General features: G+C 35.8%; 1 protein-coding gene across 1 annotated transcript in view; it reads left to right on the top strand.

Moving 5' to 3' along the window:
* Positions 1-26,466, top strand: part of SLC26A7 (solute carrier family 26 member 7) — a 68,971-nt gene that overhangs the window by 23,239 nt on the left and 19,266 nt on the right. Inside the window, exons 5-11 of the mRNA XM_066178970.1 lie at positions 3,361-3,525; positions 11,119-11,271; positions 12,612-12,694; positions 14,239-14,386; positions 16,428-16,541; positions 19,786-19,863; positions 21,389-21,484. Coding sequence (XP_066035067.1) covers positions 3,361-3,525; positions 11,119-11,271; positions 12,612-12,694; positions 14,239-14,386; positions 16,428-16,541; positions 19,786-19,863; positions 21,389-21,484 — 837 coding nt within the window. The remainder of the gene's footprint in view (positions 1-3,360; positions 3,526-11,118; positions 11,272-12,611; positions 12,695-14,238; positions 14,387-16,427; positions 16,542-19,785; positions 19,864-21,388; positions 21,485-26,466) is intronic.

The following is a 26,466-nucleotide window of genomic DNA, read 5'->3' as shown; positions in this document are numbered from 1 at the left end:
GGCCATGAAGTTAAATTGACTACATGTTGAATGGAATTCTAATAATAATTATAATGATAATAATTAACTGAGAATGTTTTCATGGGAAAAAAAGTATTGAAAGTGGACAAAACCCAAAGGTTCTGAAATAATGAACATAGAGGGCTTTGCTTTTTGCAATTGCTCATTTTCCTTCTCCTGGCTAAATTCCCATTCTCTTCTACTTGTCAGAGTAAAATTATGGAGCAGTAAAGATCTGCAAGAAAGGGTTCCCTTTGTATTGTCTCTCTCCCAATATGAAATTTACTTTTTTTTTTCTATTTTTTTTTAAGAAATCACACCTTCCATTAATTCTGTCTAATCACTTCACTGTATACCTTGTTTCTGTGATCTTTTCTCCTTTACTGTGCATTAACTCTAGGCTGCTTTCCCTTGCTTTCTCTTATATTGTTTTTTTCTTTTATCTGAAAGGTCTTGATTTCATTTACATGAATTTATTCAAGAAGGTATACCTGGAGAAAGCAAGATTCATCTCAAGCAAGTTGCTTCTCAATGAGCCTTTTTACATGATATTATGTATTGAAAATGCCACACAAATAAACCACAGCCAAGTGCCTTTCAAACCATTTTTATCCTGTGCATATTCTTTCCCTGAAATATGCTTTTATCCTCCAGGAACTAAGTTCTTAAAAATTAAAAATTCTGGATACAATTCTAAAATATGTGAAAATTTTTGTTTCTTTTACAGTTTAAGAAAATCTCAGTATTATGACCAATAATAAAAAGATTTTTTTTTCTGTTCTTGCATTTTTCTGTTACTTTTCTCTGTAGTTTGTCCACATCAGGAATGAAAAGAAATCATAAAATATACCAGAAAATAAAGTGAAAACCCACAAAAATAAGCATCACAAACAAGAGCCAAGATAAAGCAGATTGTTAGACATTTCTTTAAGAATATTGAACTTTCTACAGTTTGATCAGTGTTACTGGGTGAAAGATTTTATGACATAATGCAATATAATGCAATTGTGTGCTGTCGACTCTGTTCAGTTTCAAATGGTGTTTATTCAAAATGCAGTGGCAGCCAAGCTGAAATGGCTGTTGCCCAGCATGGAGGGTTAATTGTAGAGTCAGTCTGGGCCTGTGTAAATGCTAATAATTTTATCTGTCAACAAAACTCACATTCAACTAGGTTTGGGAGGCTTGTTTCAAAACTTTTTTCCTCTTAATGATCCAAGCAGTTTCTTTACATAAGTCATGTTGCAAGGACAACATGAGGTTCCCATACCAGTTTATGCTGAAAATTACACCCTCCACCCATAATGTTTCCTGTTCTGGTTGCATCATTTTTAGATATCTCCATGGAAGATGTATGGGTGCACATCATATTTATTTATTATCATGTAAATAAAGAGTAGGATGTTCATGCTCATGAAGTACTGCCTTTGTTTCTGGAAGTCCTGAGCTACTTTCTGCAGTAAGGAGAGAGGACCAAGTGTAGGCTGTTGCTTGTTTGATTGATTGCCTACAGAAATTGTCTAACTGAAACCATACTCATGGTTTGCATGTATTTTACATAGCCTATGGTTACATGCAATCAATAAAAACGGTTTGAAATGTGTTCTTTTAGTTAGTACCTGTGAAGAATCTTCTTAAAATGCTGAAGATTAAAAGGAAAAAGAAAGTAAAAAAAACTAAAAAAGTAGACCTGAGAGTAATGCTAAAGTTTCTAAGCTCAGCAATCATTTTTCTGTTACTCACAATAATAACTTTCTCTGAAATGCTAATAGTAACTAATACTTCTCTGTGATATTATGTAGAACAATGAATTGTCTCTGTGGTTTTTATTCCATGGCTAAATAAACATCCAATTTCCTGGAAACTAAGCTATTACACAGTTAGAAATTTCACATTCAGACAATAGAAATCAATCTTGGAAACAAACAAAACTTCACTACGGAAGGCAGAATTTAATTCTTATTGATCTCTGCCACTGTGAACAATGTTTTAAATATATTGGTAGACACACTGTTAGAACAAACAGCTAAACAAAATATCTGCAATCAGTAATTATCAGTTTTAGGCCTAACTAACTAAATGACTACTCACTGAGGGTATACAGTAATTATCATTATTGGAGTCCAATCCTGAATGGCAATCAATGTTCCAATTGCTCATAGTAAAGAGCAATTTACATGCTATTAGTGGGATGTAGAAGAAAAATCTCAGATTTAATCTCTCAAATGGAAGAGGATATTGCTCACTAGAGATTTTGTGGTAAATTAAAAGCCACATATTTTGATATTTTTGTTTCTTTTATGCTAAAAGCTCACTGCATAAAGGTGAGTCTTATGGTGAGAACACCAATGGTGTTCAGGCATAAAGAATGATAACATCTGAAAAAGATAGTTTTAGCCTCAGAAAAAGAAAACAAAAACAAAACCAAGGGAGACTGATATATTCCAAAATGATGATATTTAATATGGTAAACACAAAATTAACCTCTTAGAAAGTACTGTAACAAAGAATTCTGTGCCAAGAGCATGCAACTTCTCAGGCAGAAGAAAAGCAAATGCAAAAGACCATAGAAGTAAGAAACTGCAAAACTTATTGTGAGGGGAGCTAATGGCAGTGTAACTTAATGTGGATCAGAAAAGCATTAAGTGTTATGTGAACCACAGTAGCAGCTGTAGTCATGTAACAACTTTGTTCAAAGAATTAAGAAACACAAATCTCACACTTTGGAGGGAAAGATTGTTCGATATCCAGGATAAGAAGAAAAAATAGTTGAACACAACAATACCTACAACAGTTGTAGATCCTACTGTAGTTTTAATTCCTGGACTAGAGGTGTCACCACAAGAGTCTCAATAGCACCTCATAAATTTGGTATCTGTTGAAATTACTAATGCTGGGAATCCTGAGAGTGACATTATGGCAATCAGTAAGCTGGATCAAGATAGGGTTCTTGGCCCATTTAGGCTGCACAGCAGTGGAGCAGGAATGAGTCTCCAAACCAACCTCATTTTTTGAGTTGTTGTACTTCTTGTTGCAGTGTTGAGTTGATATTTTTATGTTGTTTATTGTGCTCATGTATTTGAGCAGGAGAGAATATTTAGAGTTTCTTTGAGTCTGCTTTTGTTACTAAACCAGTGTTAGAGTCTGGCAAACTAGTGACTAAAATAGCGCAGGTAAACCCATAGAACTTCAGTGGGTTCCACTTTCAGGTATATTTGTCCTCCAAAGGACTTTTGCTTTGTATCTTTAGCTCATTTGTCTTATAACTTATTAAAGTTATATTAAAAGACTCTGACTCATTGTCCTATCACCAAGAAGCTGCATTTTATAATAATTGCTTGTCCTCCTCCCTTTGCCTTTTAGGTAGCAATGTTTATGCTGCAGTTGGGCAGTGCCACTTTCTTGTTGACAGAACCCGTGATAAGCGCAATGACAACAGGAGCGGCGACACATGTTGTGACTTCCCAAGTGAAGTACCTGCTGGGAATGAAAATGCCATATATGTCGGGACCACTGGCATTTTTTCATGTGAGTTCAGTGAAAGGGATGAGTTACTTCATTAGCTAACATTTTATTATATGCACTACTTGTCTCTGTGTAAGAGTATGGAATTGTTATGCACATGTGTGAATGAACAGAAGATGAACCTTCATCTTGCTTTAACTGTCTGTAAGAAGAGATTTGGGAAACTTGACAGAGAACTAGTAGGAATGGGTACAATAATTAATTTAAAATACTCTTGTTAGGGCATCAATAATTCCATCTGAGCCATCATACACTCATACAGGGAGGGTAATCTCTCTCTGGGTCAGCATGGGGAAGGAATGTAAATATAAATTTAAACATATTTTCTTCATATGCTGCTGAATGAAATCTGACCACCATTGTGATAAAAGGAAAATGACCCAAGATTTGTGTATCTCCTATGCAAAAATTACTCTAGACATGTTATTTATTATTTTATGACATGATACTACTTTGCCATAAACATGGAAGTGGACAAATTTAAGGTAATTTTTACAAAATGAATGCGGCATTTCATGCAGTATTGTTGCAAATGAGTGGTTAGGCTGCATAAAGCATCACCAACAGAGGTATTGGCAAAAAGCAGGTATGAGCTTAATAAGGTAGGAAAGTGTGGCTTTAACAGAGTTCAGTGGCAAGGTTCACTTTCTTACTTACTCCAAGGATGAAGCATTCATAGGAAAATTGTATTAGTATCAAGTTAGAATGGATTGCATGGAGACTGAGGATGAAAAAGTGTAGGGGTGCAAAGGGTATAGATACAAAAATTAAGGTGTGAAAAAGGGTTTAACAGAATTTCAATACCGAGTAATTTAACATTTATGATTAAATGGGATTTTTTATAACAGTGACTTAATTACAGTTTCGTGATAACAACATTCACATGTATAATAATTTCCCACTCATACAGGCGGAGATGTATATACATGTTTGTCTGTGAGTGTAAAGGTGCTTATCAAAAATTCCCCTTGGCTTTTTGAGTGTTTCTCACCAGGCAGGTGTTGCACCTCAAGGAGTGTGTGTGTGTGTATGTGTGTATCAGCCCAGGCCTCGCCCTAAGTGATGGTCTTTCAAGTATCACAGTCTTGAGGCTTCACAAGCTCTGAGAGATGCCCTACAGAGAGGGAGGTGCTGGCACAGCACACTGTGGCACAGAAGAGCTCAGAAAGCCTCACTTAGGACTGCTGTGTTCAGGGTCACAAGCTGATTTGCTTTATTCATCAGTTGGTTTCCATCCTGGCCATAACCACCTTGACAACTACTGGAGTTTCCAAAACATTTGGAAATTGTTTCCAAAACTTCGCCAACAATGGTGCTGTTCTACTTGGGCTCCAGTTCAGGTAGGGAATGTTCCAAGGCTGTCAGGGGATGACTGATCACTCTTTGTTCCCCACCTCGGCCGGACAGTGGCTGTTGCTGTTCCAGTGTTTTCCCACCTGTATCATGTGAAAGCACCTGGTACGGTCAGGGACACGTCACCACCCAGTTGGTTTGGTCAAGGCCAGGAGGTGATGCACCAGCATCATGGTTACAGCCCTTGGAAAGGACATATTTTTGGCTGAAACCTTAAAGAACAAAGCTGTATCATCTTATTAAACAAAAGTCACAAACATATTCTTGATGGTAACTTATTTCAGCAACCCCTGAGTTTCGGTGCTGTGAACATAATCTCTTGGCATTATTAGTGTTACAACATCATATTTTGTTCATAATAAAACTGTATTTACTTGCTGAGGTGATATTTACATTGCAGTGATAGTGAGATTTCATCTAGTCAGCCACTTAATTAGGACACCTTTTTTAAAAGCACTGACTATGTCTTCATGCCCTACTACGTGCTTTATTTTTTTCTTTTATTTGGAAAATTTGTTAAAGTGAAATCTTGACTAGAAGATGTTGCTTTCTAGAATGTTTTTTTCATAGTATCTTATAAATCTGATAGCTTTTCATATGGATAATTAACTTGTTAATTTTTTTACAGGACCAATTTATTAATGAAAATTAGGAGCATGTAATAAACACAAGTAATTTATCCATGTATCTTGTAGAGATATACCTAAAAGTGTCATAGCTATTTTTATGAGTGGTCAGTTGGCTTATTAGACTATTAAAAATGGTTCTTCATATTTTTTTTATTATTTAAAAACCTTTTCATAAATGATTCGTAATATAAAATGCGAATAGCCTCTTTTTCATGGCGTTTCCATGGAAACTATACTTACATATAGGAATATTGTCATTTTGTAGAGATGACTGGTGTTAAGTACTGCAGCCAAAGCATAATCAAAATATACATTATGAGCAATAATAAAGAACAGCAGTGATATGAAGAAATATTTCCACCTTGGTGTGCTGATGATATCATAAATGAGGTCATTCAAATGCTTTGAGAGAAATATATTCCCTTATCCCTTGTATTTTTAATGTGTTTGAAACAAGTTCTTTGCCTTTCTCTTCTCTTTTGAAATCAAACCCCTTTGAACATATTCCAAAGAAAAATTTTCCTGATTTTTTAAAGGTTCTGAATTGCTCTCTCTCTGTAAATTGTGTGAAAATAAATAACCAAAACAAATTCTACTCTGTTCAACTTGAAAGAATAATAAAAAGGGGCAATTTTACTATATAAGTATTTTAAAATATTTCTGGTGTCTGTTCAGACTTATGAATTGCCTTAAGAAGGTCCAGTATCCCAGTCAAAAGCACCCGAGCTAGACTTTAGCAGTAATTTTCTTCTATGGTGGTAGTTTTATGTGAAAATTATATTAATTAGATATGAAGTAGTTTGCACGTGTATCTAGAGAGTGAAAGGCAACTTTGGCATGTCTCTCTGAACATGTTCTTTACTTCAAAATCCAAAGACTGGTACTTTTGCTTACATTTTTTTTTTCTTTGTCCACTCCAAAACACCTCCCACTCACAAAACCAAGTGCTTTGCCTCAGGCAGCCTTTGGGTTGGCAAAGCAAGAATAAGAATGTTTAATAAAGTGTGATAGGAGAGTTGCAAGTATAGCAAGCCAGTGAAATGAATTCTTTATAGCATGTGAGATCATGATTAAATACGTAGAAAGGAACTTTGCATATGGAGAACAAATCTAGTACACTGGCCTTGAGCCTATGGTATTTCTGTGTTTACACATAGGTTATGTAACTTATTAAATTTTGTTTTCCCTGTACATCGTTTGTCACATTTCAATTGAGCTGCACAGTGCAGCATCAGCTAGTATTTTGCAAGTGGAAAAGGAAAAGTGAAGGTGAAGAAGAAAAGTGGGAGAATAATGCGTGTAGATCTAACTTAACAAGGGAAAAGAAAAGGAAAAGTGTCATCAAGTTTTACTCAGCATCTGAAAACTGAAGAACATACTTGTATTCACTCCTTATTTGTGGACAGATATATTTCTCTTTCCACATGTTTCTGAGAAAATACAGCACTGCAAAATGAACTGCAGTGTAAGAAACTTGCTTTGCAAAATGGGGTCTTTTGTGGCTGTGTTGCAAACTTCTTGCAAAATCCTTGTGTGGTTTTGCTGCAATTCTGAAAAAACCCTCAAACCTTCACTGCTATCAGTCCTTTCTTTTCACCCTTTTTTTTCTCAGTTACCTATACAGCTTACAGTATTTGACTGTACATTTTCCCTCCAGTGTGACATATTTAAAAAACATCAGAACGAAATATTTTTGAAAATTAAATGAAGTTGTCCGCTCTTAAAATGTATTGTGTTAAATAATGTGTTCCTTTAATTCCTTTGTTTGCTTCACTCTCTATACACATTTTAGAGCTAATCTTTCGGTCTTTCATGTAGACATTAAAAAAATAACAATGCAGAGGATTTCATTACCACATTCAAATACACACCCTCTCTGGAATACAAACCATTACAATGTTCAATATCACCTCAAAACTGATGGTTTCCCATGAGAAAAGGAACATTCAATGTCTGTATATACATATGTGTGCAAAGCTCGAATATTGCTTGTTTCACTTAGGTCCAAATTACAGAAACTCCACTGATTGCTCAGAATATTGTCACAAAGGTTCTATTAAGAATCTTTACACAAAACTAGCAGTGAAGCTAAAACCACAAGGCAGAAACAGCTCAATTAATATATTATTGCTGATTTAAAAATATTTAAAATAATATTTAAATTGCTTTGAACACTGCAATATCAAGCTAAATTCTGCTGCATAATTTCCAAGTTATTTCTGTAAGTGCATCAGCTAAATATGTGAAATGTTGAACTTATAATTACATTTTTGATTAAAACATTTGTAAATACTTCTTTTGAATCAGATGCCAATGCCATTGCAAGCTTGAGCTTTATGTACTTAGATTTAGGATTTAGTTTTGATCTTGGATGAGAACAGTAACTGGCTGGACAGAATACCATGTAAAATGTACAGTTTAAAGAGATGTCTATTGTGTATGTTAATTACATTTCTGTATGTTAAGAACCATATGCTCCTTCTTTCTTGTGAAAAGATCTCCTCATTTCACTGGTCATACCATGAATTGAGTGGTTTTAGGTTTTCAGAAAATGGTTACCCAGGAACCCACTAGTCAGTGGAAGCTCTTTAGTCTAATGCAGCAATTAATTTAATATTGATGCATTACTGCCAGAATTGTTTTAGTGCACTACAAACACTTTGGGGATAGGGCTTTTTGGGCTACTGAATTTGAATCAGCTACAAAGTGTCAGTAGTTTCATTATTTTTCATTTATTGGCTGATGTAGATTACATACAGAAGGGTACGACTTCAAAGAAACACCAAAGGATGTACTAGGCAGTTAATATAAATATTTTCTTTCAAAGTCTGAAAAACTTATGGCAAAGGTTTACAAGATTTGGCTATGTATTTTTAAAATTAAATGGAAATGTCTTTTTCACTCAATTTGAAAGACAAAAATTCTTGCAGCTGGTGTATATTTCTTCACTAAAATTTTATTTATTCACTCTGTCTTTTGTCTCACTTTGACTAGGAAAATTAGATTTGATGCCATGAACACAGATAGCTAATGCTGACACTTTAACAGACAGAATAAATTTCAAAACAAATCCCATCTCTTTGACTTCAGCAAGTAGGAATCAATCCATTTCTTCCCTTTTCTTGCCACTTCACCTTAGATCTAGTTCAGTCTTTGGTGAGTGTAGGGGCATAGTTTGAAGATTGCCTCCTTTTGTCTTAATTAAGCACAGCTTCTGTTTGGACACTGAGCCAAGTCCTGTGTTCTCTTGAAAATGCATTCTTGGAAAATTATGGGTACAGATCTAGTCCCAAGCCACTCAAGATGCAATCCACATATGTTCTGATTATAGTGGAGCAATATGTGGTTAAAAACTGTGGTTTAATTATTCAGATTTAAGACATATCTAGATCATATTACTTAAGAAGTTGATTTTAAAATATTTTTCCTGGTTTCTGAGAAATGTTTGTGCTGGGTTATATTGTACATCCTTAATTGAAACTCCAAGGGCTAAATTTCTTCTTTATAAAGAAAGTTATTTTTCTGAAACCATCTTTAGGTTTGTTTTTTTCCCCCTTTCTAGATTATGAAATATTCTCAGAGAGAAAAAATCAAGAAGTTATTTTCATTTACCCATTCTTCAATATGAGCATCACCTCTTCAATAAGTGACAGAATCAGAACAGTAGAAATAAATTTTAGCATCATATTGACTACCTTTCTGCTACAACAGGGTTCTTTCCTAAGATAATTTTTCTAGTGCTTTTTCCTGTCCAATATAAATATATGTATTTAACCTCCAAACTGTCAAAACTTGTTAGCATTATACATGTACTTGAGAATACGTTCTCTGGAGCAGAAAATTATTAATCTTTATTTTGATAAAACTACAAATGTCACTTTTGATTTATTTTAGTGGTCTTAGTCGTTGCCAGAGAAAACACCTTTTTTTAATATTAATATTATTATTTCAAGTTTCACTTGCTTGATTTTATTATCTTTTATGTTAGGATTTAAAAAAAAGTTACTTGTGATGATGTCTAAATGTACACCCTAATCTCAACTTCTGTTCTCTCCATGGTTTATATTTCAGGATGAACAATAGTTCCCAGAATTTAAATGCAGAATTTAAGGGACTGAGCCTATCTTTTTTTTTTTTTTTTTTTTTTTTTTTCCTTACAGCTTTAGTAAGCCTGTGTATTGTATCTATCTTTATGGCTTGCTGTTCCTTCAGGCAATAGACTTCTGCTTTTCTTCATGAGGCCTGAAAATAAGCTGTGATAAGATCTCATTATTTATTTATTTATTTATTTATTTATTTATTTATTTATTTATTTATTTATCAGGATAGATGTTCTCTCTAACTTCACCTCTTCTAACTGTTTCAGCAAACTTCTAATTTTTTCCATTACTTTCTGTTAGTCTACTACCATGCCTTATCTCCTGAACCCACAAATTCAGCATAGAGCAAGAATTATAGTTCACTGTGTCATCTGGGCTGGTGCAAAGGCAACTGCTTTCTTCTGAGTCTGTTACTTAAAACATTGTATTCATCATCAACGACTCTGCTTCCCATCACTATTGGTCATTCTATTCCTGGTCTGTATTTCTATTCTGCATGTTCCTTATAATCCAGCACCATATTTCCTTTGTTTATCACAGATCCAACTACATTTTTCTAACCTGTTTTACAGATTATTGCAGCACGTATTAACTGCTGAAAACCTGAAGGACTCCCATTCACAGCTCTGTAGCTCAGTCCTGGTGTCCTCCTCTCCTTTTAACTCTGCAGTCAGCAGAAAAGGAAACAAACAGGGCTAAGAAGATAACTTTAGCTATTTAAGTAACCAGTAACATATGTATGCAAGCTTGGCAGCTATTTAGTGTGTGCAGCACCTGGACCTGACTAAAGCATGCTCCATGGAGCACTCTGTTCGGGGCAAGAGCAACCCACAGGGGAGCTGAGGATGCCCTGCTGAAATTACTCTGGAGAAACATTACCCTGGAAAAATGACCCACAGATTGCAGAGGATGCCTTGAAGAAGATGTTCATCTTGGAAGATTCCTGTTGCATATCTTCCCATCCAGCCACTACTGCATTTTTTTTTCCCTTTTCTATTTTCCTCTCCTTCTCTTTCCCCATTTTTTCTGTCTTATAATTTTATTTTCTCAGAAACAACTTTTTAGTACTAGAGTTGGTGGATATTAAATGATTAATTTCTTACACAAATAAACCTTTGTGTAAGAAACTTTTCTTAACATTTTAATGCAACACTCATTTATCTCACTGAACTTAATGAGACTGAATAAGAAAAGGAAACATATCACATTTATTAGAATTTTATATCTTGCTTTTACCAATAGACACTTGCAAATTTATAAATTTATAATATATATAAATATTCACTGCTTTTTTTTTTTTTTTTTAGTTTTCAGAAGTCCATACAACTGGTAAATTGGTGATTTTCTTCCTTGTAAAATCTAAAATACAGGCCAAAAACTTGTCCAGTAACTCAGCTCCTGCAGTATTGATTCAGCTCTCACTCATTATTTGTCTGAAGTTGTGAGAAGATGCCATGGCATGTGATCCAGAATAGAATTTTTGAATTGTGATTGTTATTTGCTGTTCACTGTAGATTTATGCTTATGTGTTCGAGAATATCAGATCAGTTCAGCTGGAGGCATTACTTCTCTCCTTGCTCAGTATTGTGGTACTTGTTCTTGTTAAAGAACTGAATGAGAAATTTCACAGAAACATTAAAGTCGTCCTTCCCATCGATCTACTTTTGGTAAGTACAAAATTATGTATCAGGCTTCTTCTTACAAAGGTTTCAGTGGCTCAGTCTGTTGAAGTTTACTGTGCTGTCTATAGTTATCCACATCCACACCTGCCACTTATTAAATAGACAGCTGATTTTCATGGCTGTAAGTTAATTGTAAGAACAGGAAACAGTTTCGCTTAATAATTAAGACAAATTACCTAAGCTCCCAATTTGTATAATATTTTTCATATGTTTGCTACTTTTTACATAATCACAAGAACACGAAGCCTAGAATCCTAAAGTGTAAGAAGTTTGAAATAGAAAATAAAAAGTAACCGGCATATTGTAACTCCAAGCAAGTCTTGTGCTAGGCAGTTGTGCCTTAGATGTCGCTTATGATTTATCTACAATAAAGTTAAATAGCTATGCTATTCCTTTCTGTCTTCTTACCGAGTTTCCCTTTAACATAGTATAGACTAAATTGAAATTAGCAATTGCATTAAGGATTGAGCTGTAGTCAAATGATTAGCACCAGATCACCACCAGAAAGTTTCTGGTTTTCTCTAAACCTCTTAAAAAAAATATATGAAGTATGAAGGACAGTTGGTTTTCAGGTTGTGTTATTGTAATTACTCTTCTGTTGCTGGGAAAAAAAAATTACAAGGGCAAAATGCTGGAACAGGAGGTAGTGTGGTCCTGGCCTCAGTGTTACCTTTTTAGAAATATTGGATAAAATGCACCAGCAAACTAAGGATTGCAGACTGGAAGCCAGTTCTATTGGTATTTGTGTGTTCATCTCATTTGAAATACAGAAAATTAGTTTGAACCTCCTCAGGGACAAACTTTCTGCTCCCTCTGCAAGATTCATAAACTGCTGGAACACAAAAACAAGAGGCAGACACATCTTCTGCCGTGTTCTGTGCTGAAGTCAACACTGCCAGTCTGGATTAGATGTGCTCAGAGAGCATTAGCTGAATCAGACTACTCAGGAACATCTAAATTATGAATTAATTTAGCCTGCTCACATGGTTGGCAGTGTTCTGGGGCACATGCTGAACAGAGGGAATTTGGACACTGATTGCCAAGGTTCCTGAGTCTTTACAGAGAGCCATACAAATCTCTTTCATTAACACAGAATGTACAAACTGCACTGTAGTCTCACTTCATTATTGTGTCCAAATCTTAGTTTCTTTTGACTCTTTTCCACATTTGCAAAAAAAAAAAAAAAATCATAATAATGTTTTATAATCCTGTTTTCTGGATTGATCTAAGGATAAATATATGAACAATGCCATTTGCTTAGGTATGGCAATAATAGAGACCATGTCAGAAGCAACAGAAATTAACATCTTTTTCTGTTTGAATAGATAATTGCTACATCCATGGCTTGCTACTATGCTGATATGGAATACATCTACGGGATAGAAGTTGTGGGAAATATTCCTAAAGGGTAATGTGGGTTTTATTAGCTTGTGGCTTTTAAACATTTTTGTTTCTGAGAACAGTCTCTGAAAAGGTCAAAGTAGTTTCTGAAATAAGAAATAGTAAAAATCTATTTTGTTTGTTTCCTGTCCCCCATAGTTAACAAGTTATATATGCATAGATATCATCACAAAAATGCGTTCTTGTATATTTTCACAGCTTTTTATTGCTTTGTGGAATAAAAAGTAGGTACTAAGTACTTGATGATGTATGACAGGGAGGGCAGGACACTCTTTACTAGATTATTGCACCTGGTTTTTGAGAGTTGCCTTGCGCTATTGTAGCAGAAAGGATTTACAATGAGATAAGATTTATAGATTACTACACTTCATTCCTTTTCACCCGTACAGTAATTTTAGAAAATGTGGTTTCTGAGAAAATGTGAAAGATTTAATTATGCTTAATCTAGAAAAGAACAGTTTTACTATAGTTAAGGATACATTTTCCTCCATGACCTTGACAAGAAGGCAAAAAAAAATTCAATATAATTAGCTAGAAAGAGAAATTAGATTAGTTGTCAGAAAAAATGTTCAAACTCTACAGGTTGGTATGGAAGAGAACAGCTGTTGTGTAATTTCCTGCTTGGATATAGCAGGGTTTTCCTAAATTTCACAAAGTACGAGTCCAAGACAGCGTGAGTGTTTGTGTGGCAGCTTGCACTGAAAGAAATAAAGTAAGGACATTTCTGAGAAAGAAAATGGTTTTTAAGTATTTAGAGCATGCTGTGAATCTGAGACTAAAACACAGCTAAGTGTGCCCCTTCTATGTGTAATGAATGAGTATTTGTGCAGTTTTAATCAGGAATTTTCTGTCTAACCTCATACAAGCAGAGTTGAAAAACAGAAGCAGAGCCTGGATCATTCCTGCATCTTTTTAGGCATTTGCCTGAAATACCTAACTGCCTCGTCAGTGGAGAGCATCAGAAAACTTAAGAGTACAATTTGGTTTTCAGACAGTGTGATCTGTGCTCTGGAAAGACCAAAGTATTTTTGAAGAGTTCAGAGAAAATCTGGGGTGGTTTGGTTCAGAACTTGAGTAGTTCCACTGCAATCCCCATTAGATGGAATAAATGTCTGTACTGTCAGCAACTGACAGGAATACAAAATTTTTTTAATATTTAAATTTAACTTACAGGAAAGTCAACTATATTAAAAAAAGGAGAAAATATACAGTAGTCTCTTCTATCGAACATTACACAATTAGTGAATGGTTGCTAATTTTATTTATCAGTCATGGAGTTAATTTATCAACGTCTCCTTTTAATTTCTCAAATTGAAGTTTTCAAATTGAATACTCCGAGACAATTTAATCTTCCACAAATTCTCTTCTGCTGTTCCCAACCAATTGTGATCTTATTAAACTAAAATATCGAAAAATTTCACCTTACAAAAATTACAATACAAAAATTAACTGTTCCCAAAGAGATTGTTTCTCTGGTGTTCACATAAATTGCAGATATATAGAGACCATGTACCAAGTTTTGCAAAAATCACCACCTTTTATTTTTTATAGGTTGCCATCACCAAAAGCACCACCCATGACTGTCCTGCCTGAAGTAGTCACTGAAGCTTTTGGAGTGGCACTGGTTGGTTACGTAGCCTCACTAGCTCTTGCTCAAGGCTCTGCTAAAAAGTTTAAATACACTGTGGATGACAACCAGGTAAAGCTCTTTCTCCTTAGTGTCACTGAGCATTGAAATTGCTTCACCATTTGGGGAAAGTATTATAGATGAATGCCCACTAGAAAAAGTTATGTTCCATATAGCATCCTGACACCTTCTAGTGTTTACAGTAACACCCAAATTTTGTTCAAATTATTTCTGCAGAATGCCCTCATTGGTTGAACTGCTCCTTTTGGGGAAGCTCATCCTTCAGGATAATCTTGTAATGCCACATTCAGTGCAGCATTTGGGTATTAACGCATATTTCACTGCTCTAAGATGAGACAGCTTCTCTCTCCTCTGGCAGTTGAGCTCTTATAGACAAGCTATGATGTTAAATCAGCCACCAATTAATGAAACAAAGCAATTCTAAAATGAAACCAGGTACTTATAGCCCCAGGACTTGTCTGATGTTATAATAGGAAATTATTTATACTTACGCAAAGTAGAAATCTCACCCAAAATAAAGGTTTATTTGTATCTAAGAAGCTGGGTGAGCTCAGAGAGTGCTGCCAAATTTACAGCCATAGGAGCTTTCTGTCCCAAGTTCCACTTTGCAGGGGACATGCTTAAATAAAAGTGGGCCATCTCTACACTACTACATTGCCTGTCATGGTGGGTGGGTGACTCCAAGCCAGCAGGACATCCATGGATATGCTAATTCAAGCACTGTGGTAAGAAAGGCTCAATTTCAGATAATTGGCACTAGTACTGTGTGCAGAAAATGTTGCTTCCACCTTTATATTAAGTGGTTTGGGATAAATGGCATTGGGGTGAATGAAGAACAGTTGTTTTGCAGCTGCAGGTCTATTTGAATAGCCTATCTAGACAGGTTGGTCTTGCTACATCAGGTCCTGTCCTTTACAACTCTTATGTCTTTGGAAAACACAGTGGGAACATTTTTGTCGGTTCAGGTCTCTAAAATATTTCTCAGTTTGAATACATTGGGCCATGAATTTCTACTGATGCTTCAGAGCCATGTTTCTGTGGAGCAGAGGGAGAATGCTTTGAGCTTAGTGCAGGGTGGCATGCTGCTTTGTTTCAAGGCACTCCATGGAACACAACAACCTATGTGTCTTTCGGCATGTTAGGAAGTCTTGTAGCTTACACAGCTTCATTACTGAAGTCCTGGAAACCCTGTGTACGTCTGCATCAAGTAATGGAGCAAAAGAGCAAAACCTCTCCATGAGAGGAGAGCAGTGATGTGGTGTGGCTGTACTGTCTTCAGGGGCCAGGCATAGTGCTTGGCACAGGGGCTTGTGGGTGTGTGAGCCTGCCGGGTGAGCTTTAAGAGGTGGTGTTCTGTGCTGTGAAGACAAACTCAAGAGCTGGTGTTTTCCTGGCTGGATACAGAACCATTTTCCTACACATTTTCCTGGGCAGACCAACTTGCAACTTAAAGTCTGTGATGCTGGGTGGCCATGGTGGAACACTTCTTCAGCAAATGCTGTTGTTCTTAGGCTGCACATACAAGGTGGCTTCTCCACTTTTTCTTCTACAAATCTTTGTTCAGATATGTCTGCATTTTGACTGTGAGCAAACATCAAATACATTTGTGATGAAAACATGCATATAGTGTGGCTACCACACTTCACTTGCACTAAAACATGCTTGAAAGGAAGAGAAATAAGTGGCTGTCTTTTTCCAGTGAGCCATAAACCAGAAATGACCTGGACAGTTTCCAGACACCAGTACTTGGGGCTCTGGCCAGTTAAAAAACAGATGTGGATCAAGATGTAAATAATTTGGTTGAACTTAATCTTCAAAGTTTAGCAATAGCATTTATTTTGGGGAGAGAATGTTTCTCCTGCTTTTGAAGAATCTGTTTCAATGTCTCTATCATTCAAATTAGTTCTGACTTGTGAGAAGATCTATTCTGTTGGGAAACCCTTTGTCATGTACCTGTGGGATTATTTTCCCTCAAAAATATGTCCATCCTTTATCATTGCTAATATTTACATAGGGTACTCCTTTGTTGGCAAGAGACATTGAAGTGACAGAACAATAGGAAAAAAACATCTTCTATTTAATGACCTTGCAGGAATTTTTGGCTCATGGCCTCAGCAACGTGATTCCTTCATTTTTCTTTTGCATACCAAGTGCTGCAGCGATGGGACGGACGGCACTTTTATACAGCACGGGCGCCAAAACACAGGTAACAGCTTGGAGTGAAGTACAGCAGGCATTTAAAACTGAGATTTTACTGCTCACTGCAATTTGTACTGATTTAACCATAGTATTTCTCTAGTCTCCCTTTGCCTCTGTCCTGGGAATCACTCTGCCCTGTCATTTTTAACAATCTGCATGAAATTGCATGTGATCAGTGATGTCTTCCTAGGAAAGATAATGGTTCCATTTGTTAATTTTCACCCATTTCATTCAATGTGAACTGTAAGGTCTATAGCAGAAAGGAAGTTAGGAGTTGTGTTCTCAGACTGCAGGAAACTACATAAAAGCCTTTTCAGTTTATGTGAATTTGTCAGCATTGTAACAAAAGTGCCCTCTAATGGTGTTTAATGGATTTATGGTACAGTCCAATCTGAAGTTTTAGGGGAAAAAAATCACATTTTATTTATCTGATTTAATTTATCTTCTATCTGATTTTCAAAATAAAATGTAAGTAACCTTTAGAACTGTTTATTAAAAAAACACAAGTAATCTCACAGCTTCTGCCTTGTGACATGGTGTACTTGTCCTATCCCTCAGTGTACACTGAGCCCACAGAGATGACATTTAGACTTTTGAAGATGTTTGTTGCTATTTCCTGCTGTAGGAAATGAAACCCACAAGCTGTTATTACAGTAGCTCAGGAAAGAGGGGCCTGTAATTGCTGAGAGTGATAACTGTGACCCTGTCAGTCTGTCATCTGTCCTAATTGTGCCTGTGAACAAGAGAGGTGGCAAAACACCTGGGGCACCCCCACAGCACTGCCTCTTCCTCTGAAACTCAAGGGCCCTTTGGTGGCAGCCAGCCACCTGCCATATCAATGCCATGCCCTTTGGAGTTCACTGCTATTCTCCCAGGTAACCAGTGACAGGACGAGGAAACACCAATAAGCTGCGCCAGGGAAGGTTTAGATTAGATATCAGGATTTTTTTTTTTAATAGAAGGGGCTCTAAAGCATTGGAACAGACTGCCCAGAGTAAGGGCAGAGTCACCATCCTGGGAAGCTTTCAAAAATTGTATGAATATGGCACTTGAGGACATGGTTTAATGGTGAACATGGTGGTGGTGCTGGGTTGGTGGCTGGACTAGATAACATTAAAGGTCTCTTCTATCCTTAACAGTTCTATGATTCAATGATTCTATTTTCAATTTATAGCTGTTTCTCTTGCCTGTATAAAGGATATTAGCTGCAAGGAAAAGGTTTATAAGACTAAATACAATCCATAGGTACTGTTTCTCTTCAACCATGCCTTACAATTATTTCTTATGCAGATGCCACAATATTAAGGAATTACACAGGGCTTTACTTCAATACTCTACATGTTAAATACTTGCTAATTACCCTACAGAGCACTCTGAATTTAATCATAATGAATAATCTAACAAATAATAATCTTGAAAAGTATGTATATGCAAATATTTTAGTTACCACTTGGCTATTAGTTATTTCAGTTATATATTAGTTGAATTTGACGTCATACAATGTGCCGTCATCCTCACAGACATTCTCTTCTGTAATCTGTTAGTGTGCTAATTGTACAGTTTGCAGTTGTACTGCATCATGTTCTACTGGCTTTTTCATGGAAGATTTGAGGTAATCTGCATACCCATAACCTGAAGGTATATAGGGTATTTGAGCACGTTGGCTCTGGTACGTGTAGGGAAAGACCCTGATAAAAGGTTATTCAATACATGAAATGGAAAAAGAAACCACTATAATTTGATTTCAAGACAACAAACACACAATAAAAATCTGCTTGCTTTATCTGTTGGTTTCACAGTATAGCAGTGCCTGTGTCTAAAAGTTAAGAGTGTGGCTGTGAGCTAGCACTATGGCATAACAGTCTCTCCCCTGCCTTCTTGGAAAGCAACACATCAGCTTAATGCTCTCCTTTGTGGCTGTCCAGGCAGAATGAAGAGATGAGAAGATCATCACTTATAAATGTTGGTCAGGTTATAGGCAAAAACAAACCTTTCTTTAACATGGAGAGAAGTCAGTTCAGCATAGGGAATGAAAGAAATGCAAAGAGCATTTCAGGGGCACAGAGCAGCCCTTTTTTCTCAAATGGCTATACCTGGATTGCAGTTTAGTCATTTGTTCCTCAGTGATATATTTTCCTGGGAGAAAACAGAAGTGTGGAACTCTATCATGGACTAAAAGTGTCCTTCAAATAGAATCAACACATTTTTTTTTCTTGCTCTTCATGAAGGCAGAAAGAGGGAAAAGTTCCTTGTGACTTTACCAGCAGATTTTCGATCCCTTTTTATGTAAACACTCTGTCTATCCTTCTTGATGGTATTTTTAAGTACACCATGACTTTAATTTTCTAGTGTTTTAACAACTTGTCTGGTTTTGTTTTTAACAACTTGTCTCTTAAAATGAAACCTAATTATTTTAGTAAAGAAACATATTATCAATATAAAAATAAAGTGAGCATCTGTCTACTTATCGTCAAAAACCTTCTGTGAATCTGAACTGTATATTTATAAGACAGAAGTACTCAGTGAGCACTCAGAGCAGAATAGGACAGTGCAATTTTACTGTCATTTTCCATCAGATTAATACCATAAATACTGTGAAGAAATATATAATTATTAGACCATATATTTTTCTGAATTTATATTACTTGCATTAATTATAATCTTTAATATATTTTAAAAATGTAGTTACATTTTCTCAAGTAAATACACTGATATTAACATGAAATTGTTAGTGGTTTCTGGTTTAACAATAGTTTTCTTTTAGTATTAATCCCAACAAAAGAAGTTAGACATCTTCCCTCATGGAAAAAATGATAGCATATATAATTCTTGCTTAGTGCTATGACATCTGTTATTTAGTACAACATAGGGTGCATGGCTATAAATAAGTTGCAGAATGACAGTGAGTGCTGAAAAACTTCTGGGATGAGATATTGCACACACACGTTCCATTTAGTACCCAAGTGTGTAAGTGATGCTCTGATCTGTGTCAGTGTGCTGGCACCAGGGTCAAGCACAGATGTTGAGTTCTCTCACTATGTTCTCACTGCAGTTGATAAAAGGTAATAATCAGAGATTTAAATTGAAATTTTATGCATCTGCAATCCACAGATGCACTAATAGCTAACACTGTCAAAATCTGATTCTTGACTTTGTCTACCATATTTTATAATTTATCCTTTTCACAATTTCTTTTGTTGTTTTTGTTGTTGTTAGACTGAATGATCTGAAAATCTTGTTTATTGTTTTAGGTGGCTTGCCTTATCTCTTGTGTGTTAATTCTTGTCGTGATCTACACAATTGGACCTTTGCTGTATTGGCTTCCTATGGTATGGTACTTATCCTTTTTAAAGATTAAGATGTCAAACATTTTCTAATGACAATTTCTTTCAGGGAAAGACAGTGCAATCTTTAAAACAGTGCTATTTAATTTCAGTGGCCAAAAGAATAGTATGGGCATAACAAATCTCGAAATAACAAAATACAGGGGTGACAGTATAAGAGATATAGATTTTAGACATATATAGTTACATATACAGGCTATCATGTAAGCACATAGAAGTGAATTTCTCTTCTACTTACTTTTGGCATGTGGTTTATGAAAAATACACACCCAGGTTGCTGTGGATTTGTAAATTGACAAAGCGTGGTAGAAATTAATGAAGATTCATGATATTTCTCCAGATATGCATATGATATAAAACTATGCTTTTCAAATAAATTTGACACAAATTATTTTAGATAGTGATATAAGCTTAATTACAGAAAGATTATGAAGTATTCTGTTATCTTTGTCATACATCTATGTAAGACTCTATACACCTATGCTAAGACTCTTTAAAGCAGTGTAGCATCTTTTCACATAAGCTATATCTAGCTTTTGGTATTACAAATTAATAGTTAATTTTAACAAGAGGCATGTCAAAACTGCTAAATACAGCTCCAAAATTATCCACAATTCTGCCATGTACGTACATGAAGTTTTAACTGAACTATGTTTTAAATCTGCTTTGTGCTATTGTTTACATGGTGTCATGAAAGTTCTCACTTTTCAAACACAGATCCTTTTATAGCTTATTTTAACCATACAAAGTAAGGACACTTGAAGAAGGGTGTGCAATATGTCCTGGGTTGGTTTTTTTTTGCCATACTTCTTCCGTACTTTCATTTGTTTTTATATGGATTATATGTAAATTTTGACCCATCTCCTGTAGGCTTTTTCCCCCAAACTGTAAAAATGCTTTTTGGTTTTTGCTTTCTTAATAATTTATTTCTTTTCTAATATGCTTTTTCAGCCCATCTATGCACTGTAAGTCCATTGGTTTGTATTCCATTATTTTTGGCTCTAGATGATTTCTTCATCCATCTCCTCCTCCTTCCTGAGTCAAAGAACTAAACTTTTTGGGGTTTTTTTGTTTTTTTTTTTTTTTTTTCCTACAAAATGAATGGACTTTTGCCCTAGAGGCCTTCTCTAGGGAAAAGGAAGGAAGTGAAGAAGGGGAGTTACAATTCTTCACTGGATAGAAGTTGAGTGATTATTTGCGTTTGAGTCCTTCAGACTGTGGCAGAATGTATTTAGTTTGGTGATGCATGGAAGAGTCTTGGGTAGTCCTGAGGTTTCTGTTGCTTTTCTCACAATTAGGTAGCCTGATGATTGCCTTCACAAAATAAAAAGGGGATAGGAGGGTTGTTGCTGTTAGTGTCTCTCACAAGGACACTTGTGCTCATCCCATTTTCTAAACACCTAGCAGGTTTTTTTGTAGTTTAATTATGATATTGACTGCTAAATTAAAGAAACGGCATTTGTTTTCACTAACGACTCTGCAAATGGCTTTTGTGTTTATGTCTTTGCAGTGTGTGTTAGCAAGCATTATTGTTGTGGGCTTGAAGGGGATGCTAATGCAGTTCCGTGACTTAAAAAAATATTGGAATGTGGATAAAATAGACTGGGTAAGTAACACCTAATCTAAGGAGGTTTTCCTGAGACCATTTGGCAAACAACTGTTAATTAAACTTTAATAATTCTGTGGCCCTAGAAGAAATAAGTGCAAGATAGTACTTTTTGTGCACTATCAGCTCAGAATAACAGTATCAGTAATATCAGTTTTATTAAAAAATAACATTTTAACAAATGATAAAGAATCAAACCTAATGCTAGAGATGTGTATACAGACAGATCAAGTTAATGTGAGCAAATATGCGTCTAATTTTTATGCATTTTCTATCTGTTTAACATGCTTTTGCTATTGTAGCATTACTGAAGAGATTTTGGTATTGTCATCCTCTGGGAATAGGGAATGACCACATAGGTCAAACAGAACTGAGAACAATAGTGAGGCAGAAATATATAAATTGAGGCGTGTTGTAGGTAAATTGCCTTAACTCTTTCAGATTTTGCAGAGTATCTATGGTTTGAACATAGAGAAATGTTCTGCACTATGAGAGGGGAAATGGGTCAGAAAAAGTAGGTGAAAAGAGACATAGTATGAAAATCCAGTTTCATGCAAAGTCTAATTAGTCTGACAGAATTTTCACAGATTTCCTCAAATAGTAAGGATGAATCCATGTGTAAGAAGACTCCTGGATTTGTCTTTTGTGGGAGATTTTGGGTGTAATGGCCAATTCGTTGAACCAAAATTCTGATGCACCTACATAAATACATACATGCTGACATCCTGCATGTTTGACTTAACAATATTCAGACAGGTATTTTGGCCACATAGGCCTTTTCTGTGGTGGGAAATACAGGTAATTTGAGTTAGTATCGAACTTTTTAAAATCACCAGTTACTGAATATTCTACAGCAGTAATGGTTAAGTCTAGATGGAATAAAACTTTTTTTTGATAGAGGACTGGATTTTAATATGGGAAACAGAGCTGAGTAAATGTCAATGACTATGAGATTTTTTGCACTTGGTTGCAGAAAACTAGAGGTTCAGAAAACTTTTATTTGGAGGTTTCTTTTGTATTATCCAGAAGAAAACTCTATCTTTCCTGAAATCTTTTTTTCCTCAAGCAGTAAAATTCTGAAAATATTTTCTATTTCTTGTTTTGTATTTGATCATCAGCTTGACCCACATTGCCAGTGACAGAAATGATGTATGATGTGGATCAAGAATTATTTTGGGAACAATGGACTTAAGAACATTTGTAGTTATGGGAGAGAGAGATATCTTCTCCATCGGTTCATTGAGTGAATAAGTAGTTACATTTTCCAGCAGGATATTCTGGAATCTCACTAGATTTGACACATCTTCACAGATAGACTAACCTGATTGATTTTTGCTTTTCTGGTTTTGGCAGGAAAGGTTGTGTGAGTAGTTAGTTATTACATTTCTGACATCTGTCATCATTTCTAAGAGAGGTTATAGAACGGGGGAGTTTTCTGGGTTCATCTTTTTGACTAAACATACTTGAGCAATGATTTATCTTCAAGTAGTTTTACCATCAGTCCTTAGCTTGACAGGATAAATCATCTTGCCTTAAATAGCACAGTTTAAAGTAAGACTATAAACATTGATCTTGTGTTGCTGCCTGCTCTGAGGAGCCCCACCAAGCCCAGTGATCTGTGTAACTACACTGGTGTTATTTTGGCCTGAAAGGATTCACCCCAGAAACTGACAGAACACTGCAAATGAATCATTCCATCACCCAGGTTATCCAAAGTGTTTTGAAGATAGAAACCCTAACAAAACATTTGGAAATAATTAGCAGTTGTCCTTACTGGAACTGATTCTTTGAAGGGTGTGTGTCATGTAGCATTGAAGTCAGGTTTGTTTTGGTTAGAGGTCTGGCAAATGATAGTGCATGGAAATGGAATATTACTGAGTTTGTTACCTTGTTCCTTCACACTTCTTTAAGCATCTCATTAAACAGAAATGGGATGAAAAATATTTATTTGTTGATTAGTTCTCTATAAACATAATCCTTTTAAATGTAGAAGGTACAATATTGTTCAGGGGTTGGAGTTGAGGAAATTCATTGGTTCCTTCCATCACAGGATATTCTGTGTTTCTATGAAATCTCTTCTTTCAGCCATGGGTGGCTTTTTCTTTCAAATTTAAATCCCACCTCTTAAATCATATTCAATTACTTTTCAGCTACTACCGCAGTGTCTTTATTACAGAGGTCTCTTTCCTGCAATTCATAGCATCCATACAAACTTCAAATGTCTCCTGCTCCAGTTAAGGTCTTCTGTCAGTCCCTACACCTTGGATGACTTCAGCAATCTCAGATTAATAATTGCACTATTCCACTATATATGTTATATGCATGACTGAGAGTGATTTGATTTGATCTTTTTTTCTGCTTTTTCTGAGAACAGTCAGGTTCTGGCTTTGTCTGTAAATATAACTCACTTCTCAGGTCCTCAGGTCAAATTTCCTTGTCCTTTCTGTAAGCCTAATTTCTTACGCAGGCCAACTTGACGAACTTGCTGTTTTTATTCTCCATTTTGAAAGTGCTGGTGATAGTAGTGATACTTTCCTAGTATTGCTAAAAAGGCCAGTGAAGTTCTTGTTAACTCTTGATTTTAAGGCTCAGGATCACAGATAAGTTTCTTTTTAAGACAGGCAAAAACTACTACCTGGCAATGGACTGCTGAAGAAAAATGTTCCCTTTTCTGTTAACAGTTGGACTTGAAAGTAACCAAAGATGGGGAAAATACTTCAGAAGGTGATGTTCTAAGTGAAAAAATATAACAGAATAAGGATCATTTTAATGAGTTAATTATGTAACAGGGATTTGAGAAGTTCAGCAATGAAATACTCTGGCATTTAAAGAGAAAGAAATGTTTTAAAGTTGCACATGTCTTGACCAGAAAAAGACCACAGCTGAGACAAAGCAGCTTGCATGCCTGACTTTTAAAGCAGGGAGAATGGCAAGAATTTATGGTAAAAATTACACATTCTCAATATGGTGTTGTGATGAGAGGCAGTTATGAATGCATGAATTGAAATTGTATGCACATATATTAATATTAAAGTATGTAAGGAATGGTACTAATTCAGCAATTAAAGTAGATTCAAGAATGAGGGTCTCATTTTTGCCAAGTATCCTCCAAGATCTTGCCATTGTGAATTTCTGAGACATGCATCGAACACCCTGTCAATCTATTTTGTCAAAATATTTAGAGGAGAGGGCCTAAAATGGGTCTTCCTTGAAATCTGGAGCTCATTAGTGCATTTTCTTGGGGTTTTTAGAACCTCAGGTATTATCCTCCGGAGGAAGGTGGCATTTTAATTTGTTCATCACACATGGGTCCTGATTCATGAGAGGGCTCTGAGAGCTTTTAGGGCTCTGCTATATAAACAATTTTCCACAAAGTAGGAAACCATCTCTTCTGTGACAATAATTTTACATCAATGACTCTATCTTATGACATCCTAGGGAGATTTTCTATTTCTCATGCATTAGTGAATATGCTAGTGTGAGTTATATTACTTGTGCTGTAGTTGGTCTCAGTGGAGTGGGAAGGAATTTGTAAATGCTTAATCCATTGAAAGCATGATTACCATATAAATTATTTTTAAAGAGTACTATTTCTATCAGTCCCTCTGTTTCCAGGGCTGTTTGCAAACAAATTCTGTCTCAACCATTATGTATGGAATGCCTGTGAAAAATTGTATCAAAGAACTACTATACCACTTTATTATCATAAGATCATTTAGGTTGGAAAAGACCTTTAAAGACCATCTAGTCCAACTGTTAACCCAACACTGACAAGTCTATCCCTAAACCATGTCCCTTAGTGCATTGGGCAGTTCCTGCTGTATGGCTGTGGTGGACTTCACTTGAATCCCAAGTTTTGATGAAGGGTGTGCTAAGGATCAATGCACACATTAGTCATTTGTCTGCAGAAGGATGTGGGAGTATGGCCATGTCACTCAGTCCTTAGAGCCAAAGCCTCCTCCAGGACTCCAGCATCTTCTGCTGAGACAGTTCCTGAATGAACAGAACTTTAATGGGATTCTTCTTTTGGCTATACTCTGGAGGGCCTCTATTTAAGCAATTCATCACAGCCTTACATTACAGATAGCACAGCACTGGTCAGTTGAGTCAGGTACATCTCTTCCTCCATTAAGCAACAGCATAACCAGGTAGGAGTTAGATGGACTGAAACCTAAATTTTCTTCATTCTGATAACCAAATCCATTGATTATGGTAGGAAACTAGACAGTTGTGCTGCAGATATGTGCGAGGAGCCTTACCCATTCAGGCAATAGCTGATCATCTCCTCAGTTTGCAATAAAACAGGGAAGTGCATAATCTGGTTTCAGACAGGTACAGAAACATTTATTATCACCGTACCTAACATCATTGTTTAGCCCTAGGTTCAGAACGTATTCTGCAGCTTAGTTCTATGATTTTTTTCCTTCCAAGTGCTGATTTTAGATTGTCATCAATGGTGGATCATTAAACCCTATGAAGTGGAAAGTCTAGATGGAGGCAGCTGCTATACACAGTCACTGTACCTCTCAGTGCTTCTGACACTTTCTGATATATACAGGAGTTGACATAAATCCATTTCTTCTGCTTGTTTCTTTTCTCCCTCTTTAGAGTTTTTCTTTAAATTAGTACAGTACTTTGAAGGTGGATTTTGTTTTGATTTTTGATATTAACATGTGCCTGTAATACATTATTGCTAAGATTTGAAGAATGATTAGATTCTATCTGTCCTGGAGTATGCAATGACCATATTGAAGTAAGCTGCCAAGGAAAACTTCGATATTTTAATGACTTCTTTGTTGAACTTTGCAATAACCGATGAATTAAAAAAAAAAAAAAAAAAAAAAAAAAAAGGTCTTTGAGATCAACATAACTTCTTTCTACAAGTTTGATGCTACCCTAATTAAAGAAGAACTGATTCCAGGCCAATACAAAGCACTGAAAGGGTGATTGACTAATGAGAGCATGATTGTTTTGGCTCAGCC

Source organism: Chamaea fasciata, unplaced genomic scaffold, assembly GCF_029207755.1.
Source record: "Chamaea fasciata isolate MVZ Bird 193981 ecotype frontalis unplaced genomic scaffold, bChaFas1.0.hap1 SCAF_1, whole genome shotgun sequence".
NCBI lineage: Eukaryota > Metazoa > Chordata > Aves > Passeriformes > Sylviidae > Chamaea > Chamaea fasciata.
Note: the sequence above shows the minus strand (reverse complement) of the source record. Positions and strands in the feature narration are given on the sequence as shown.